Source organism: Acomys minous (genome assembly GCF_964271855.1).
Source record: "Acomys minous genome assembly, chromosome: 1".
Classification (NCBI taxonomy): domain Eukaryota; kingdom Metazoa; phylum Chordata; class Mammalia; order Rodentia; family Muridae; genus Acomys; species Acomys minous.
In genome coordinates, this window is record NC_140483.1 from 127,034,396 (window position 1) to 127,056,089 (window position 21,694).

Here is a 21,694-nt window from a genome sequence, read left to right on the forward strand (position 1 = left end):
CTTTTGAAAAACAAATGTTAAAATGGGGTCCTAATGCTAGACACAGAACTGCTGGCAACTAACAACTACTGAGCGGGAGTATTGGTGTCTTTCAGGGATGAGCTGATCATCCAGTGTAAATTGGTCCCTAGAAGGATCAGTTATATATCTGTACATATATACATATGTCTACAACAAAAATACTCAAACGAAAAAGACTATCAGCTTGAAAGCAAATGGACAGGGGAAATGAAAGTGGCAGCACAGAGGCAATGAAGGGGAATTTATAGGAGAAAAAAGGGAAGGAGAAGTAATGTAACTATATTTTCACTAAATGTTTGAAATTGTAAAAACCCTTTTACAGTAGGTGGTTTGCATATATCAGCAGCCTAATTTTTTCTATTCAAGAAAGAAGCAAATGAGAAACTTGCTGAGATAATGACAAAGGATTGTCTTGGCATATAAATAAATAAATAAATAAACAAACAAACAAACAAACAGAAAAATTAAGTCACTATGCTCACCACCATGAGGACAAATAAATTCATCAAGAAAATACAACAGCATTCTAAGGCTTGTCTATTTAATAATTTAATTTATAACAATTGTGTCAGTGCAGCTCAGTGGATACACAATGACCTCTCTGTTACAGTAAGAAATTTATTAAGAAATACTTGCAAATCCCATTACAAACAATAGTCTATAACCAATTCCAGATCAATGACAGGTAAAAATATAAAGCAATTATATCTGAGTGAGTTCTCAGAATACTCCTCCTTGTGTCAACACACATAGACATTTGGCTATATATGAACATCCAGTTATCAAACAGAAAAATTGTGCAATGTATAAAACTCATTTTGATAAATAAGTGAAAATACTTTCATGTCTGGGGAAAATGCTCATCAGCACAACTAAAGTGTCTAAAATGTATAAATGTGGGCTATTTAGACATATGATTTGATTACTTAATTTTGACTGTGCTATAACATAGTCAATAAACTGATGCCAGCTTTTGCAAAGTAGAAGAAAAGAAACCCAAGAAATGGAAAATTCAGAGCAGCTTGGTAACTGTCATAAAAGACAAAGTTAAACAGTTAAAATTGACTTCATGTTGCCATAGTAAACAGTTCTGCTTTATTTTCCTGTGTTTTAGCACAGATGCAGACGGCTTAGTTTGCATCATCCAGGCTTGTCTCTACCAAATTGGAAATGGCCTTGGCACATTTTTCTAGTCAGCACTTAAAAACATCTATCTGCATAACAATCATTAATGAGAAATCAAAGATTTTTGAGGGGAAAGAGACATCTCAAACCTGACCTCGGAAACAACTTGAAATACTCTAATTAGAAATTTCTTATCAATCCCTCTCTGTATGATCTTCCAGCTAGGGTTTTCTCCTTGCCTTATATTACTTCATTAACCATTTTCAAATGTCTGCTGCTCATAAAGCATCGCATTCTCTATTATGCCTGGATCAGAGAGAAGCATAATCCGCACTGCGTGCCCAGTTGCATACTCAGTCCTTTCCAGTCATCCCAAACCCCAGCAATCTTTGTTAAAATGAACTTTGTATTGTTTACATGAAAGAATTGTTGTGCCTTCCCCAATGTATTTAGTACTTTATAGGTATAGTAATATATTCCTACATGATACAAATACATACAAATGGTGGTATAGTTTTTCACCTTAGATTTACCTATGACACCCAGGGGACCACTGAAGGTCTACTCCCAAATAAGAAAAGTGCTTGAGACACATCGTTTTAAAATCGTCTGTCCTATTCTAGGCTGATAGCATAGCTGTAAGGAACATCATCTTCCTTCTGTTCTGGACTTTACTCTTTCCATGCAGTTCTATGTTCTAGAAATATGCATTTGTAACTGGTACTAACAGGCACCGACAAAGATTGCAAATTCTCATCCCATACTGCCCCTTGTGATGGAGGTGATACCTCATCTACCATCATGGTTTGTAATTGGGAAACTATGAAGGGGAAATACTCTCAACTTATCAGACCATTTTAACTTAAACCAAAATCAACTGAATGTTTCATTTTAATTTTCAAATTACAGAGAAATTCTCAAAGTATATTTTAGGATTTCACTTCCTCAAAGGGAAGAGAGAAACTAATGTTTTTATCAAAGCTTAATCCTTGAAGGGCTTAACATGTGTCTGAGTTCAGTTATAAACACCAAAAGCATCAGAGAGTACCATATGGATTTCACTAAAACCTCATTTGGAGAAAGAAGGGAAGGCTGGCACTGAGCACCACACTTCAACAAGTCAACATTTAAAAAGTCACTTTAGGCATTACTTGTCCTCAAAGACCTTGTAGCGCTAAACCATGAAAGTCAGCTCTTACTTCCTTTGACTTCTTTACCATTTCCTCACATCATAGTTATTAGCACATGATCTGCCTCATCCTACATACAGCAGCTCCACGCATGTAGCCATGTAGGGATATTTAGTTCACTCAACTTCTAGCTACTTTTCAAGAGATTCAATACCTTCAGTACAAATGAGCTTCTGTAGGCTCCTTTGGGATGTTATGGACCTCAAATTCTCTATATGTTTCAATATACCATGTGAGATAGTTAATATTCTGGTATTCACTAAGCCTCTATGCCTTTTACAAGCACATTACAAATACAATTTTATACAGATGATATATATACGTATATATGTATATTATATATATGTGTGTAATATGTAAATATATGCATATATGTATATACATATATGTATATTGAATCCATGTTATTTATATAATATATGCAAATTAAAGCTAAAATGTCAAAACAAAAATCAACTACAATTTTGACGACTCTATTTAAAAGTATATAATCTTTCTTTCTTTTTCTCTTTCTATGTTCACAGCAGCTTTATTGGTAAAAAGTATATAATCTTTCTTAACATTGTAAAAATCTTTTAAGTAAGGCTACCTACAAGCACGGCTTTGTTAAAGTAGTTTGTAATAGATTTTTCAGCCTAAATACACAAGCTATAAAATGTTATTACGGTAAATGCCAGACACATAAGTGGATGAATCAATACAAATATTTTTTTAAAGTTTCCTATCATGTTATTTCCTAAAGAATATGCCACATTACAATCACTTTAATAGGGAAGTCACAAAGCACTGGAACATCATAAATAATTATCAACATCCAGTTTCTACAACTAATAATTTTTACTGTAGTATGAATATTTTTCTTACATCTGTCAGATGGCCAAAAGTTGGTTTTGCTGTTTGAATCATAAGTTCTTTGATCACAGGATCCAACACTACAGAAAAATGAGATAAATATTATTAGCAAATTTAAAAAAATAAAAGCCAAATGGATATTCATTTTTGTTTATTAATGTATAAAAGAGACAAAATTGAATTTTAATAATAAAATTGATTTATTGATTCATTGTTACACTCATAGAAAATCATATCATCTCACACATTAGATTCAGTCTAATTATCATAATATATACATTCATAGTAAAAAATTAATATCATTTCTGACTTACTTTAGAAGAATCAGTTCTGTGACTGAGTATGAAAATACTATTTGACTTATTCTTAAAGTGGATAACAAGGACTGACTTTGACATGAACTCTAGTGCTCCATATTTGACCACCTCCCCTTAGTGGGGAGGCCTGGTGGCACTCAAAGAAAGAATAAGCAGGCTACCAAGATGAGACTTGATAGCCTATGACCATGTAGTGGGGGAGGAGGTCCTCCTTGGTCAGAGAAGTAGGAGAGAGGAATAGCGTGAAGGTGGGAGGGAGGGAGGAATGGGAGGATACAAGTGATGGGATAACAATTGAGTTGTAATCTGTTTAAATTCATAAAATTAAAATTTAATAAAAAAAAGAATTCCATGCTCCTAAGATATAGAGAGGTGACCCATAATTTATCTTTCAAATGTGTGGCTTTATGAAAGTAAAAAGAAGTTATTTATAACTATACTACAAATAGAGCAGACCACGTTGACATGGAAGTTAAACATATGGGAAATTTTAGATTCTAGAACATGAAAAAAAAGTCAAGGATGGCCAATTTCCCACTATGGTTCCGACATAGCACATGTTGAAGGTATCAAAAACAAGCAAACAAACAAACAATAACTAATGTATTCTGTGTCATATGTTGGGATAGAGGAACTGCTTCTCTGTAAACCGATGAAACTGAAAATCAATGCTTTTAAAGACGGGGTGCCTATTATGAAATTAAAGGCTTCAGAAATACACCCAGGAAGTAATAGAATATCCAGAACATGGAGAAAAATGTGGGCAACACCCTGGTTACTAAGCTGAAACTGAGTACAGTGGCTAACACTGGTATCTCATAGAGACAAAAGCAAGAGGGTTTTCTTTGAGTGTAAGGCAGGCTCAGCCTTATTGTGCATTGTTGGAAAGCCTGGAATATAGAATATGACTCAAAAGAAACAAACAAGGAAGCATGCAAGAGAGATAAGCACACACATGCAGTATGTGTGTGTGTGTGTGTGTGTGTGTGTATTTGTGTGTGTGTGTGGGACAGAGAGACAGAGAGACAGAGAGACAGAGAGAGACACACAGACAGAGAGAGACAGACAGAGAGAGACAGAGAGACAGAGAGAGAGGAGAGAGAGACAGAGACAGAGAGACTGAGAGACAGAGACATAGAAAAACAGAGGAGACAGAGAATATGTGTTTAGAGGATAGATTTTAAGACAAAGACAACCTCACCTAGTCAACTCCATTGTAATCCACTTCCAAAACAAAAGCCAGGCAAGAAAGGGGCAGAACTTCCCCTAAAGCCTTAAATATAGAGGCGGGGTCCACACTGGAGAATAATTACATTATTGCTTACAGAGCAGTAGCAGGATTCCTCATAGAGGAAAACATATTTTAAGGATTCCAGATTTGTGGATTTGTTTTGTAGTTCTTCTTGCTATTGTAGCTTTATTTTTACTTGTTCCTCTCTCATAAAATACATCCTGAACATAGCTTCCCCTCGCTTCACACCTCCAGGGTGCCAACCCCCCTGCATCTCCCTCAGAGAAGATCAGGCCTCCCAGGGACATCAACTGAACTCTCAGGACAAGAGAATATAATACTACCAGGTACAAACCATTACATCGATTCTGGACACGACGCTTTTATGGGATTCCTGAGTGTGCAAATGAATGCATCTCTGATTCTTATCCCTTCCTTTGGGCTGTTTTTCTTCTGTTGTCTTTTCCAACTCTGATGTGTAAGTTTTTGTTTTATCTTATTATTATTTGTTTTATTTATTATTATCCCATAAAATCCTGTTTGCTCTCAGATGAGATACAGAAAGGAAATAAATCTGGGTAGGACAGGAAATTGAAAAGAACTGGGAAGAGCAGTGGGAAGAGAAACCATAATCAACATATATTTTGTAAAGCAAAATAATCTATTAAAAAAACAGAATAATAGTTTTTAAAAATTTACTGAGAAAACATTTTTTAAAAATCTGAACTATCATAAGATCAGGAACCCAGTTTAGGAGCCTGAGTTTGTCTAGCTATTGCCCTAACTTAAAAAAGGACAGGGAAACATCTGCACGTTCATTGATAGGATTTATAACCATCATTGAATCACATCTCTGATTCCTGTATGAGGGCATTGTCAGAAATGTCTGACTGAGGGAGACTGAGCCTGAATGTGGGTGGAGACTTTCCCTAGGCTGGCATCCCACGCTGAATGAAGAGGAGAAAGTGACCTGAGGACCATCATTCATCTCTCTCTGCTGTGTGACCATCAGCTTCCTGCACCTTCCTACCCAGGAAAGAACAAATCCTTAAACTGTGAGCCAAAGTAAATCCTTCCTCCTTAAAAAAAAAAAAATGAGGAAGCAGCTGCAAATAACAGGAGGACTAGGCACTGACAAGACAAAGGATAGGGAGTCCGGAAGGAATGCCTCAAGCAGGTATCACAAAAATAAGGAGACCCAGTACTGTTCACCAGGAGCAGAGAAACCAACCAAATTATACATCAAGTTTGATAAATCTTTTTTCTTTCTTTTACAAACTTAGTCAATTCCTTCTATTGTTCATGTTTTTTTTTCATTTAACCATGTTCTCACATCTCCTCCTTACCCTGCACCATTCCTTTTTCTCATTTATAAAGTGTTTGCACATTTGTCTCAGAGTTTTCACTTTTATTTTTATTTTGAGACAGTCTCACTATGTAGCCCTGAGTAGCTCTTGAGACTCCCTATGTAAACCAGGCTGGACTCAACTGACTTGGGCCTTCCTCTGCAAGAATTAGGGTGTAAAATAATATGCTGATTTTCTGTAGAATTTTTAACTACATCACATATTTTGGTATTTTTGCCATTTGCCCTTTTATGATCATTAGAGATACAGTGGACTATAAGCAAATTTCAATATATTTCTATTGCTTGTGTGTTACAGCAAACTTCTCCTCCCTAAGTAGCACTGAAGATTGAGTAAATAGTTGTCTATGCAATGAGAAAATCCCCAAACAAAATCAAAAGAAATAGCCAAACCAGTAGATGCACAAATTTTACACAGAAACCAAGACATGTAAAAAGTAAAGCAATAAAACTTCACCAAAAGATCACGACCCCACAGTTGTTGAACACAATACTCTCAAAGATCAAATGCCAGAAGATTTCAAACAGACACTAGAAAAAATTATGCAAAAAGTGCATAAATAAGAATTTTGATTTAATTGAAAACCTAGGGAAGAAAGTCAGAATTATATAGAGAGAAATCATCAATAAGAATATGAAAATATGGATTAAAAACTCAGCAACTTGGAAAATTTCATAAATATTTGCAATTGAAAGAACATATACAGTTCTAAAACCAATAAATTCAATTCAATTTTAAAGCCACAGTGAATAACATCATGAAAATTTAAAACAGAAAAAAAAGAACATAATAGATTGATGACAATGCTGAAAAATATTGCATTCAAATATTAATAAGGAAAAAATGAATGTGGTAGCATATAACCAAGAACTCAGAAATACAACTAAGAGACAAGCCTAAGAATCTAAGTCAAAGAAGAAGCTAAGATAAACAGAATCTATTCAAGAAATTTACTGAGTAACATTCCCCAAACTAAAGAAAGAAATTAATATTCAAAAATAAGATAAACTTAGAACACCAACTAAACATGACCAGAAAAGAACCTCCCCCTGTACCATAGAATACTGAAGGTCTCAAAATATAAAAAAAAAAAAGAAGTAATATTAAAAGCTACAAAATAAAAACACTAGTTCAGCTACGAATGAGCAAAAACAATGTTAGAAAATGGATTATAGTACCTGACCTCAAATTATGCTGTGGAGCCACAGTGACAAAATGTCTGAAGAGACACACACAAAAAGAGATCTGTATCCATAAACTCAAACATGTAAAGTCATCTAATATTTGATAAGACTATCAAAATCACACATTGAAGAAAAGAACCTCTTTAACAGATGCTGTTGAGAACGGTGGATTTTCATACATAGAAAAAATTTAAATTCTAGCTTTTTGCACAAAAATCAAGTAAAATGGATTAAAGGCTTTACCATAAGGCTGTACACTTTGAAACTGCAAAAGGAAACACTTCAAGATATGGACGTAGATAGGGAGATTACGAAAAGAATCCCAGTAGCAGAAGAGATCATCCCAGGAATTGACATACGGGATTCTATAAAATTAAACTCCTTCTGCACAGTGAAGAATATAAATACTGGAGTCAAAAGCTAGCACAGAAAAGTGAAAAATTCTATGAACTACATTTAAGGTATTAAATTAATATCTATAAACAAACATTTAGGAAGAGAAAACACATTCAAGAACAAATCATCCTAATAATAAATGTGCTAAAAAATAGTTCTTAAAAGGTAAAATTTGTTAATATATAATTTAAATTATTTTCTACTTCTTTGGAAATTAGAAAAAATACAATTTAACACAGCTTTTTCAACTCAGTCAAAATAATTACCCTCAAGAAAACAAATAACAATGTCCGTGGCAAATATAGTGAGAAAATAATCTTTATGCATTGCTGGTGGAGTCACTCTGGAAATTAGCATGCAAGTTTAAAATAAAAGTCTTAGAACTCCCATACCACCCTGATATAACAGTTTTGTTACGTACATGAAGGACCAAGATATATATGTGTATTGTACATACATCAACTGCTGGATTCTTTACAACAACTAGGAAGTGGAATAAACCTAGACATCCACCAACAGATCAATTAATAATGAAAATTATATATGCACACAATGGACCTTATATTTAGCCATAAAAAATGAAATCATGATTTTTTTCAGTAAAACGGATGTAACTCAAAATCATCCTGTCAATCGAGGATGTTTGGTAAAATGTTTGTTTGAAAACAAAACAAAAAGATTCCATTTGCTGAATGACCTGATTAACATAACATTTAAATATTCTAAATAATCAAATTTCATTTAGCTCTAGATTGACTCATTGTAAAAACAGAAGTCAAAGTGCAAAGAGCAGCGTATTTCTGTGCGTTAGTTGACTCTGGCTCCTGGAATTTTTACTCTTTCTAACATTTAACTGGCAGTGATGGGTGCAGAAATGCCAGGTGATTCCATTGCAGTAATTATGGTAGTCATAAAAAAATTATTGTTTCCCCTCCTTTGTAGTCTCAGAAAGTCCTGAGGAGGAACAGCTGGGAAAGTAATGTCAGATTGATCTGCAGGATGTAATTCAAAGGGTCCTGCTGTTAGCCGATTTCCCCAAAGAAGAATGCCCTCGAGAGTTGACAGATTTTCATGAGCGTGCATATGTGGAGCTTTAAAGCTCACTGACTGTGAAAGAAATGGCCTATATCTATGCTCACTCTACAAAAGAATAACAGTTTCTTGAAAGAGATACATGATTCTTCCATTTAATTCTAAAACTGTAGTGAAATATATAACTTTTTGGTTATTTACCTAATCACAAACTTGTGGAATGAAGTTGATAAGCTATAGAATATATAACACAACACAACACAACACACACACACACATACACAGCATGCCTGCTGCAGTATTATAGTGAAGTGCTACAGCCTTGCATATGTGACTGGTTTTGAGATTGGCCAATACTTTTTCTCATAAATTCCTGGTCAAGTAGGAGTGGGAGAGCTACAATGTATGTGGTTTATAGCATAGAAAACTATTAGCATCTATTTTACATAAGGATTTATGCAGAATGAATTAATGTCTTTCTGAAATGCTTTGTATAACACATGACTTCGAAATGGGAGAATGGTGGAGTATTTTTAAGTATATATTAAATTCTCTTAATTAGCAATTTTACTCAGTTTTATTACTTTTGTGGTTTTTCTGGTATTTCCTTTTCTGAAAGTTTGTTCGTTTCTCTAAGTATTTAAACATATTGGCATGGATAATTATAATAGCCTGTTTTAATTTCTAAAAGCTCATGATCTGTATAGTTTTATCCTTCTCGTACGAGAAATAAACTATTTCTTTATTTCTGTATGAATATCCTTAAGAAATAGGCTAGTTGATCAATCGAATTGATTTGAAGACCCAGAAATTAACCCACATACCTATGGACACTTGAAATTTGACAGAAAACCCAAAGCCATACAATGGAAGAAAGATAGCATCTTCAGCAAATGGTGCTGGTCTAACTAGATGGCTACATGTATAAAAATGAAAATCGATCCCTATTTATCCCCCTGCACAAAACTGAAGTCAAAATGGATTAAAGACCTCAAGATAAAATCAGACACACTAAATATGTTAGAAGAAAAAGTGGGGAAGAGCTTTGAGCTCATTGGCACGGGAGATAACTTCCTGAACAAAACACCAACAGCTCAGGCCCTAAGATCAACCATTAATAAACGGGGCCTTATGAAACTGAAAAGCTTCTGTAAGGCAAAGGACACTGTCAACAGAACAAAGTGATAGCCTATACACTGGCAAAAGATCTTTACCAACCCTACATCTGGAAAAAAAAATCTAATATCCAAAATATATAAAGAACTCAAAAAATTAAACAACACCGAACCAAATAACCTGATTAAAAACTGGGTATAGAATTAAACAGAGAATTCTTAACAGAGGAATTTCAAATGGCTGAGAAGCACTTAAATGCTCAACATCCCTGGTTATCAGGGAAATGCAAATCAAAATGGCTCTGAGAATCCATCTTACACCTATCTGAATGACTAAGATCAAAAATTCAGGTGACAGCACATGCTGGCAAGGATATGGAGAAGGGGATCCAGGTGCCATCTTCTGATCTCTGCAGGGACTTGTACATGAGATATGTAGGTAAGTGTTCTCCAAGGCCAGGGAGAACCTCAGATCCTCTCAGCTGAGTTGAAGGCAACTGTGAGCTGTCCAATGTTAGTACTGGAGACTAAACTTCAGTCCTCTGAAAGAGCAGTGCATACTCTTAACCCTGAGTCCTCTCTCTAGACCCATGACTTGCATATAAACTTGGTTGAAAGAAAGACATTTCTTTAGTAAAGAGTTGGCCTCATTAGTGAAGAAGAACACGTCTCTAGATACAATGCACGAATAAGTTGTATAATTTAAGGGTAGTTTTGTTTTGTTTTATTCTGTGACTAGTTTGCTTCAGTCCTCGCCCCCTTTAAATAGTTTTCTTTGAAACATACTTTTTAAGACAGGCATGGTGGTATCTGCCTTTTATACCCGCACATGGGAGGCAGAGTCAGGTAGATCTACATAGTGAGTTCAGGACAACTAGAGCTAGGTAATGAGATTCTACCTCAAAAAATGACAACAAACAGAAACAAAAACAAAAAATATATAAAATTTAAAACATTATGGCCTCAGTTGGTATCTCCTTTGTTTATATGTCCTCTGATTTGTGTATCTAAAAGCCATCTCCCCAGGATGACATAAACTTCTATAAACACCTTGCATTCTAAGAGCTTTATACATTTAATAATGACGTTTATTTGTTTTCTGTTTTGGTTTTGGTTTTTCGTTTTTCGTTTTTCAAGACAGGGTTTCTCTGTGTAGCCTTGGCTCTCCTGGACTCACTTTGTAGATCAGCCTGTCCTCAAACTCACAGAGATCCACCTGCCTCTGTCTCCCAAGTGTTGGGATTGAAGACGTGCACCACCCCTACCCGGCTAGTGATGATGTTTAAAGACTTCATACATTTACCATATTTTTTGGTTGCGATATAAAATGAAAAAACTCAAATTTAAACTTGGGTATTTGCCTAAATACTGGTTTGTATGTGTGCTTGCTTGCTTACTTACTAAAAGTGTCTTGGTATAGTTGCTGAAGTCAGTGGAAGGAGCCAGGCCTTATGATAAGGAAGCTGAGGTGAGTGTCTCACAGGTTCCTGGGGCTTGCTCTGGTCTGCAAAGTGAGTTCATTACTCTGGAAACTTTATAAACCCAGACTCAAAAACTTAAAAGAGGACTGGTGATGTAGTTAAGTGGTAAAGTGCAAACCTAGCTAGCACTCATGAAACCATATCTTAAATCTTCAGAGAAAGAGAAACGAAAGGTTAATAAATGTGTGAATGTGTTTTTTGTTTTGGAATCTCCATTAAGTCCTAGAGTTTCTATTTATTGTTAGTGGAGTACCACAGATGAGAGCTGCTATAACTAAGTGCTGAGCTACAAAATCAGAAACATGATTTCTCTTACTTGTTATTCTATTTTTATTCTATTTCAATATAGTTTTGACTGTTCTGGTTACTTTACACTTTTGTACTGGTTTTTTGAAACATTTTGTCAATTATCTATACACCATCCACTCTCCAAAGGTAAAAAAAAAACAATTACAGAAGAGTGAGAAGAAAAATTGTGAGAACCAGAGGATCTGTGAGGGAGGGGGTAAAGCAATTAGATGTCACATTTAAACAAGGGTACTTCCTTCTATAAACTAATTTTACCTACATTGTTTGGGATTAAAGGTATATATTAAGGGTGTGTCTTTACTCCAGCCAGAGGGTTTAAAGGTGTGGGGCATATTTGCATTCCGGCCAGATCACACAGACCTAAAAAGTCTTGGGAACTGATCCCTTGCTAGAGGAATCATATTGGTGGGTTAAAGTTTCTCGATACATATTCATTCATTTTAAGCTTTTTGTCTAACCTTTATAGCCTTCTTAGCAAGAAGTTTACATGAAAAACCCAGTCTTCCATGAGGGGAATTATATTCATACTTATTGATGTTTGGACAGGAATCATATGGGTCCACTTATGGTTCCTTGAAGTAAATTTAGGAAAATATAGGAGGAAAATATTACTAGAATGGTTTCAAAAATCCTTTTATTAGTGACAAACATGCATTTGTCAGACATAAAAACAAATAATAATGTACAAGCATAATACATTCTTAATGTTAAAAGCTTTATATCTTTGTTCTGATAGCAATGTTTTGATTAAGACACCAGAAAAATTTGCCATTATATACAATTTTCGCAGCCTAAAAGAAGACAATCTGTGGAAAGAAACTATGGCTACCAAAGATCCAGTGACACAGTGTTCAGAAGCCAGCAGCATCGGTTCTTGGTATCTTCAGTAAATTGCAAAGTCTTAGACCCCAACCTGGAGTCATTGCATCGTAAGTCTAAGAGCCAGATGTTGCTTATATTGCTTAACGCCTGCAAATGTCACTAAGTAGACAATAAATCTGTGTCTTTTGAGCTACACTTGGTAGCTTCTATAGTCCCTGAGGAAAGAAAAAGACATTGGTTTTATCTATACCTGTAACTCTTCTAGGAAAGTACATATTTTGCAGATCTGTATTTATTAGAACCCTCAACTCAAACAACATACCCTAGTCATCATGGTTGCATTTGGTTGTTACCTGAGAGAGAAGTAGAGATGAATAAATTATTAGTTTAAGTTCAGTCTGGGCTACATGGCTGCCTCCAGGACAATTTGAATAATAAAGTGTAAATGTCTCTGAAGAAGGAGAAGTAGGAAGAGCAGGAACAGGAGCAGGAGAAGGAGAAGAAATAAAGGAAAGAAAGAAAGGAAGGAGGGAGGAGGGAGGGAGGGAGGAAGGAGAGCAGGGGAGGAAGATGGGAAGAAGGATGCAGGAAAGGAAGGTTAAAAGGTTGATTGGTTACACTAAATGAGATAAAACACAGAATATTCATTCATTGGTACTGTCATTTTGTTTTTGTTTTTGTTTTTATTTTTGGTCTTGGTTTTTGGTTTGGTTTTGTTTGTTTGTTTGTTTGGGGGAATAAAAAGACCTTGATATTCCATCCTTTGAGTTACAAGGGGGACAACTGGGAGAGGGAAGAATTGCAGTGTTGTGAACTAGGAAGGGCTAAGGATCACTTCAAGTCTAGTCCACTTAGGTTTTGTACTGGAAGGGATTGTCATATGTGCACATGATGGCTTATGTCACTGCAAAGGGATCACAATTGGCAGAAGGGCGATGGTCTTCAAAGTAACCCCTCTTCTCCTGGAGGACAGTATGGGAAATACGGATGCTAGCACTGAGGTTGTCAACGCCACCAGAAAAGTCTTTGATGTTGGAGGTTTTGTGGACCTATTCAGGTGCCGGGCATTGTCCAGGCCCCCATTGAGCGAGTAGGCGCGAATGTGATACTGGTACTTCTTGCTTAGTTTCTCAGTAGCTTCCTCAATATACCTGAGACCATTCTCCTCCCACAAGGCCTTGGTGCTAAGGTTGGAATGTCAGCCTGCATCATTCTAGTTCTCAGGGACTGGCTTGGAGTCAAAGGTTACTATCACCTCGAAGTCTTCACACATGATACAAGATGAAGCAGGTCAGTCTCTCAGAGATGATCTCCCATATGGATTCCTTCACAGGGTCCTATTTGAAATTCCCACTGGGCGGGCATGGCCTCAGCATTTGTCCCTGTGATCCTGACTCCTGCATATAAGCAGACCCGGTGGTGGACCTCCACAATATCCCTGCCATGGGCTTTGTCTGCTCCCACACCAAAGTAATACGGATCTTGGGCCTCAGGGAAGCCACCGGAAAGCCAACCAAAAGGGTACCCATCTGTTCCCATGAGAGTATATTCCTGTTCCATTGCAAACCAGGGGTGCTGGTTGCTCACCATATGCATTATCCACTCACAAATGTCCCCCAAATTGGTCTCTGCAGGCTTCCTGTTATACTTGAAAACTTCACAGACCACCAATTGTTGGGTTCTTTGCAAAACGGATCCTGAAACATGGCGACAGGGCTGAGATACATGTCACTGTTGGAACCTTCGGGCTGTAAGGTGCTAGAACCATCAAAATTCCACTCAGGTAACTCCTACACACTTGTGCTCAGAGTTCAGGGACATGTCTTGCAGTGCAGTCCTTCTTTGTTCAAGTGGGAAATTGCTGAGGTGGCCAGAGTGAAAGGCATTTTGTGCGGTAGCCTGCGGGATACTGGGTGGGTGCACAGGCCGCGAGAGCGAGGTGAAGAGCAGAGAGGAGACTGGTGTGGTCAGACGCTTGCCTCTACTCCCATTCTTGGCTCTTGGTACTGTCTTCTGAGGAGGTCTTAGCCCTTATTTTTTTCAGTCCCTACACTGTGCTCCTGACTTCTCCAACAGCATAGGTTCATGACATAGCAAACTACAGGACAGCTCTCTGTTTATGCTATGCTCAAGTGGCATCCTCTAGCCCAGCGCCAAGAGACTTTATATAACCAAAAATGAAAGCAGTTGTTGGAAACGCATCTTAGAAAAGACCTATATGATGCTGTCTTTGAAAACTGTATGGCTGCTGATTTCAGTGGAATTGATTTAAGGTTCTCTCTATTTAGTTTGATGTTGGCTATAGGCTTGCTATATACTGCCTTTACTATGTTGAGGTATGTGTCTTGTATCCCTGATCTCTCCAAGACTTTTAACATGAATGAGTGTCGGGTTTTGTCAAATTCTTTTTCAGTATCTAAGGAGAAGATCATGTGGTTTTTTTTCCTTTCAGTTTGTTTAGATGATGGATTACATGGATGGATTTTCATATATTGAAACACCTCACCATGCCTGAGATGAAGCCTACTTGGTCATGGTGAATGATATTTTTATGTGTTCTTGGATTTGGTTTGCAAGTATTTTATTGAGTATTTTTTACATCAATATTTGTAAAAGAAATTGGTCTGAAATTGCCTTACTTTGTTGGGTCTTTGTGTGGTTTAGGTATAAAGGTGACTGTGGACTTAGAGAATGAGTTTGGTAATATTTCTCCTGTTTATATTTTGTGGAATAGTTTGAAAAGAATTTGGTATTAGCTCTTCTTTGAAGGTCTGGTAGAATTCTGTGCTGGAACCATCCGGCCCTGGTCTTTTCTTGTTTGTTTGTTTGTTTGGTGGATTTTGATGACTGTTTCTGTTTCTGTAGGAGAAATCGAACTATTTAATATGTTTACTTGATCTTGATTCAACTTTGGCAAGTGGAATCAATAAAAAAAAATTGTCCATGTCCTTTAGATTTTCAAATTTTCGGACATATAACTTTTGAAGTAAAACCTAGCTATTCTTTGGATTTCGTTGGTATGTGTCATTATGTCTCCTTTTCATTACTGATTTTGTTGATTTGAGTATTCCTCTGCCTTTTAGTGAGTTTGGCTAAGGGTTTGTCTCTTTTGTTGATTTTTCTCAAAGTACCAGCTTTGGTTCTGTTGACTCTTTGAATTATTCTTGTTTCTAATTTATTGATTTCAATCCTGAGTTTGATGATTTCCAGCTATTTGCTCCTCTTGGGTGTTGCCACAGTTCTTTATTAGCCATATTCCTCCTTCCTTCTACCTGGAGCTAGTGGCATATATTTCAGCAAAATATTTACACCATTTCTTGAAGAGTTTTATGTAATGTAGTACAATAGATAAAACTAACTGTTGGTATATAGATGGAGTATGGCAACAATAATAAATGCTGAATAAAAGGTCTCAAGCAATATTTCAAAAAGGGACACTGAAACACATTATGAGAGTAATATTTGTGATTAAAGCATTTTATATTTCACATTTTTTAAATTATTGAAACAAATATATCAATACTTAATATTCCATATTTAATATTTGCATGAGATATCTGAAAAGAAATTTGTAAGAAATAAAATTCTCAACTTAGTTGATTTTAATCTCTCCTTGCTTGAAATTTAAGACATGTATAAATGAATACTGATGTTCCATTACGGACAACACAATCATATTGTACGTATATACCTATACAACCCTATATGTATTTGAACTAATAGTTCCAATCTTCAATATTTATTCTCTGAAATTTCTCCATTGAGAAATGCTATTCTTTCTTCCTTTCTCATTGTCGTTCTTTGTTATCATCTACTGGTATGCGAATGCCATCTTTCCGTTTGCTTTCCTAGAACAGTCTAGTGATCCCATTGATCCCATGCTTCTAGTTGGACAAGAAGAAACTTGTCCAATATGTGATTTACTACAAAAACTTTCCAGTTTCATACATCAAAAGCATATAATATGGAAAACTATGTACCAACTTGGAACTGTTAACAGTCAAAGATGATGTAATTCCTCTCTGCTCATGTGCTCATACTACATTTTTACATCCTTCCTGCTATATTTGAATGCATTAAAAGAAAAACTCAACCCAAACTTTTTCCCCAAGGGATTTAAAAGTAATTAGAACCATGTCATACACCATTTCCTAAGCAAACTATTCATAAGAAATGAATAACCTTTCAACCCTTCAGAGATACATATGAGTATAACTTTATCAGATGATATGGAAGTGAAAACTAGTGTTAAGAGTTCAATATTAATGCTTATTGCCCTAGAATTCAAAATCACCCATGTTTCAATAATAAATACTAACTTCTTACAAAATAGGACATAGACTGATACTACTCTAACCCAGAGCCAAACTGGATAATATTTTGGCATTTGTTCTGTGTGAATTCAGTGCACTGTGACACTGCAATCTGTGGTGAAATATGCATCCTTTTTTTTTTTTAAGAACAGATCAAGGCTATCAAAACACTACACTTGACAATTCAAAAGTGGGAAAGGGCATACTGTTGATTAGTATGCTTACATGAGTTACAGCACATATCAGTGGCACACTGAGAAAGAGGGGTTTGTGTTCACCCCAGAAGATAGACTAAATGTCTGACATCAATGATGAAAACACTGCTCTTCCTTTTTCTATTTGCATATATAACATGGGTACCATATGCTTTTCCTTTTTAGGGGTGATCAAACCTTCATCAGAATTTTCCAGTTTGGTGTAAATTTAGAAATCAACTATAACCTTAGAAATGAAATATTCTAGGATCTTACTGGGATATTATATTGATTTCAATGTAATTATAACTTCAATAGGCTTCCAGTGTATTTGCTTTGGTGTTTTTGATTGACCTCCTGAATAAAATGATTGAATTTATAAATAGATTTTGAATGTACAAAGTTATAGTTCCACTGCAAGCTTTTAAGCACTAACTACTCTCAGGTACACAAGTTAATGGGTATACACTAAAATAAACCAAACCTGACATGGTTCATTCCTCTAGGCTATATTTCAGGAACTTTTTTAAGGAGTAGAACTTATTAATCTGAAATCATGTAGGGCAAGTATTTTGGAAAACACTGAGCTCAAAATCACTTCTTAAGAAAAATAATTAAATTAGAATTCCAAAGACTGGTAATATAGTCTAGTTATGTTTTCCAAAGAAATATATAGTGAAAGCAAATACATTCTTTGACCAGACTTATTTTAAAAATAGACTTCTCTGTTTCCTAAACTTAATTTTTAATAATCATCCTAACATTCTGCCTCTCAACATCAAACATTAACTTAGATTATAGTACATTTTTATAATGTAAATAACCACATTACCATCTCTCAATTTGTGTAGCCATGAATGTGAGAAAAACATCTAGAAACAAATTGCTTTATTTATTGGTGCCACCACAAGAGGCCTAAATATGTCTCTTTCTTGAAAATTCTTATAGTGGCTACAAAAAATAATCAATGCAATTTAACATTCTGGTATTTTTATACCAAGACCTAAAGACTTTGGTTTGAAATATGCCAATGATATAACTAGACATTGAATTGAATGTTCAGAAGTTTTCTACTCAAGAACAACAGAAAATTTCAGCAATTTAATGTTACATGTCACAGAGTACCAATTCCAGAAATTTGCTTTGGACCTCAATTTTTCAATGGTGTTCTGAATAAAAAACCAGAAAAATGTATCTGATTAACTTAGGTGCAAAAGTAGCAATTAATTGGCAGCTTGCAGGGTCTGTAGGAATACTATATTCACTCTGAGACAAAATCTCAAGGGATGTAGGGTTCTATTCAGATCTTGCTATAGAAACTACTCTCTGTGAAGTGATGTTATTAGTATTCCTCATGTGTGAAGTCAACACAGCTTTTGTATCTCCAAATATTGTTTTCCTCCTAATGGACTCAATGTGTCTTGCCAGTGATAGTTTTCTAACATCACCTCTTTTGTTTATTATTTTTAAAAAGAATATAAAATATTTTGTGTAAATCAGTGATGGCTCAGGTTATTCAAATTTAACTCAATTGGTTATAATATTTAACTACTTCCTTAGAAGTTGAGTTAAATAATCATTGGAAAGTCTACTAACTTATCTGCTCCAGAAACTACGACCTCTCATCAGAACATAGAAACTATTAACAGGCCAAGAACTGTTTAGCACAGGGTTTCATTTGTCAAATCAGGATTTAGGTCAATGTATAGAAAATCTGAAATGTCATTCCTAGTCCTATTTGTTGGATAAATTTGCTACAGGACATTTTTTCTTTTAGAATTTGTTTGCTAATAACAAGACAGGGTTTTTATATATAGTATAAGCTGACCTTGAACATGCAATCTTGCCTTTCCCACCAGGGTACTCAGATTACAGGAGCACCTCACTATGACAGGCTAAAAATGTTGTCCAAAATAGATTCAAACATTATCCAAGATAAACCAGAATACGTCTTTGCAGTTTATTTTAAACACAAAACATTAAAAATAACAGCCAAATTACTTTATTTTCTAAATGTCAGTTTTTGATTAATAGGCTAATTCACTGATGAAAACTATGAAGGAGTTAGGAGGAAGAGAGACTCAGGAAGGATGATGAATTATCCTAAAACAATACAATCATTCACTTCTGTGGTACCTAACGCTAATGTTGTTAAAGACAGAAAAGTTCTTTTTAAATGCTTGTTACTTAAATTCCAAACTTCACATCTATGTATAAAATAAACAACAATAATAAGAGATATAATTGTTTGTTTTCCCTCTTTCACATGAGGTCTTGTTAATTGCCAAATTATGTTGTAACTATATATATATATATATATATATATATATATATATATATATATATATATATAGATAGATAGCCATGGCTGGCCTTATATGCACAATTTTCTGATCTCAGTCTCCTGAGTGTTAGTATTACAGTTCTGAACCAATCTACATAGTTTAATCATTGTATGTTAATATTTGTCTGTTGAATGAATAATTAGCTAAAAATAAGATACAAAACAAAAACCAGAATATAGTGATACATTACAATGGAGTAGATATAAATAATCACTGTGAGTAAAAATCCCTAGTTCTATTAAAATAAGAACTAAAGAAAGATAGTTTTGACCAGGCATGGTGACATATACCTTTAATCCTAGCACTCAGGAGGCATCATCTCTCTGAGTTTTGAGTTAACATGGCCTTTCCAGTGACTTCCAGGACAAGATATATGTAGGGAGATAGAATCTCAATATATTGATGATATATTAACAGATAGATAATAGATAGATAGATAGATAGATAGATAGATAGATAGATGATAGATAGATAGATAGATAATAGATAAGAGGATTGAGGGAAGGAAGAAAATGAATTAAAATATCTCTTGACAGTTGACAATAGAAAAGAATATTCTACTTTTCCTTCACATAATAGATAGGCCTAAAATTTGTGGCAGTAATATCTGTGTTTGGTTTAGATTTACTTCCTCTCTTAGTTTAGAAAATAATTCTAACAGTAGAGTTAAAGCCCAGTAGGTTACAGAGAAAGTTTTAAAAGGTGTATAAAACTTTAGGCAACATGTGTTTGCTGTCTAATATACAAAGCAAGGATGACATGGTAAACTTAAACTTGTAGGAAATAAATTATAGGTAGCACATAGCTCTCCTAAAACCTGGGGTAGTAAAAGCTGCATTGGAATAAAACAAAAGAAGACTGGATTAGATTATTTGATAAGATGGATTATATAAAACAATGTATTATTTTATGGAAAATTATGTAAAAGGATGAAAACATGTTGAAGAACATTTTGCAGGGTTGAAATGCACCACTTGAATGTATATTTCAATGCAGGTCATCTATGCAATAGTTGAGTTCATAGAACAATCAGATAACTTCACCAAAATATGAATTGAATTTGTTATACAAATCCAGAAGATAGTTTATAAACAAGCTTTTGTGGAAATTTTAAACTTTTCTTTTCTTTGCAGGTCTATTTTCTTCAAAAGATGGAGTTCATTATGTAGCAGGTCAGAAGTGTGATTTTGGGTTATTCTACATATGCATATAAGATACAATTTTCACATGCTCTCAAAATCTGTACAGAAATGAATGTCTTCAGGAAATACATAATGAGATTAAGAATCCTTCAAAATTATTAAAACAATGCTTAAAGAAGACTAGATAGATGATATATTAATAGATAGACAGATAGAATCCAACCATAATAAAATACACTGATATATTTGAATTTAATGAAAATTGATTATTCAAGGCCCAGCTATTCCACTCCTTGCAATATATGAAGAAGATGCTCCAGCACTCAACAAGGTCATATTCTCAACCATGTTCATAGCAGCCTTATTTGTAATAATCAAACCTGAAAACAAATTAAATGTCCCTCAGTCAAAGAATGGATAAAGAAACTCTGGTACATTTACACTATGGAATACTACTCAGCTATTAAAAACAAGGAAATTATAAAATTTATGGGCAAATGGATGGAACTAGAAATGATCATCCTGAGAGAGGTAACCTAGACCCAGAAAGACTCACATGGTATATACTCACTTATAATTGGACTAGCCTGAAAGGCATGTCCAATGAATGTCTTCGCTTACCAGGAGATTGGCATAGATGTGGGGACTTTCTACATGGGATAATGGGAAAATAGAAAGATCCAAAGGGTCATAGAAACCTGCAAGAAGAACATCATGATGGGTGGATCTGCAAACAAGGGTGTCTGCTCAGCCTACTGCACCAACCAAGGACAATACATGCAGTACACATTGAACCCCTATTCAGATCTAGCCAGTGGACAGGATATTCTTCCACAGTTGTGTCAGAGTGGAGACTGACTCTGACATGAACTCTGGTGCCCCATATTTGACCACTTCCCCATGATGGGGAAGCCTGGTGGAACTCAGAGGAAGGATAAGCAGGCTACCAACATGAGACTTGATAGACTGTGACTATATGGTGGAGAAGGAGGTCCTCTCTGTCACAGACCTAGGGGAAAGGAAAAGGGTGAGAGAGGAAGGGAAGGAGGAAGGGAAGATAAGAGTGAGTGGATAACAATTTACATGCAATGCATCTTATATCTGGATAATTAATCTAAAAATAGATGAGGTCTGTATGTTTTTGTAAACTATTTGTAATGTGGGGCTATAAATTATATTTTGTGGTATAATCATATATCAAGATTTCCAAGGACAAAATATGCATGCATTTCATGCCAGCCTCATGTATCACCATTAC

At 35.2% G+C, this 21,694-nt stretch overlaps 1 protein-coding gene and 1 pseudogene across 2 annotated transcripts in view; both read right to left on the reverse strand.

Moving 5' to 3' along the window:
• The window catches only part of CNBD1 (cyclic nucleotide binding domain containing 1), a 320,137-nt gene that overhangs the window by 39,067 nt on the left and 259,376 nt on the right, over nucleotides 1–21,694 (reverse strand). The window contains exon 11 of the mRNA XM_084793629.1: nucleotides 3,201–3,268. Coding sequence (XP_084649755.1) covers nucleotides 3,201–3,268 — 68 coding nt within the window. The remainder of the gene's footprint in view (nucleotides 1–3,200; nucleotides 3,269–21,694) is intronic.
• On the reverse strand, nucleotides 13,331–14,328 carry LOC311596987 (glutamine synthetase-like; annotated as a pseudogene). Its single transcript has one exon. The product of its transcript is annotated as a glutamine synthetase-like (transcript).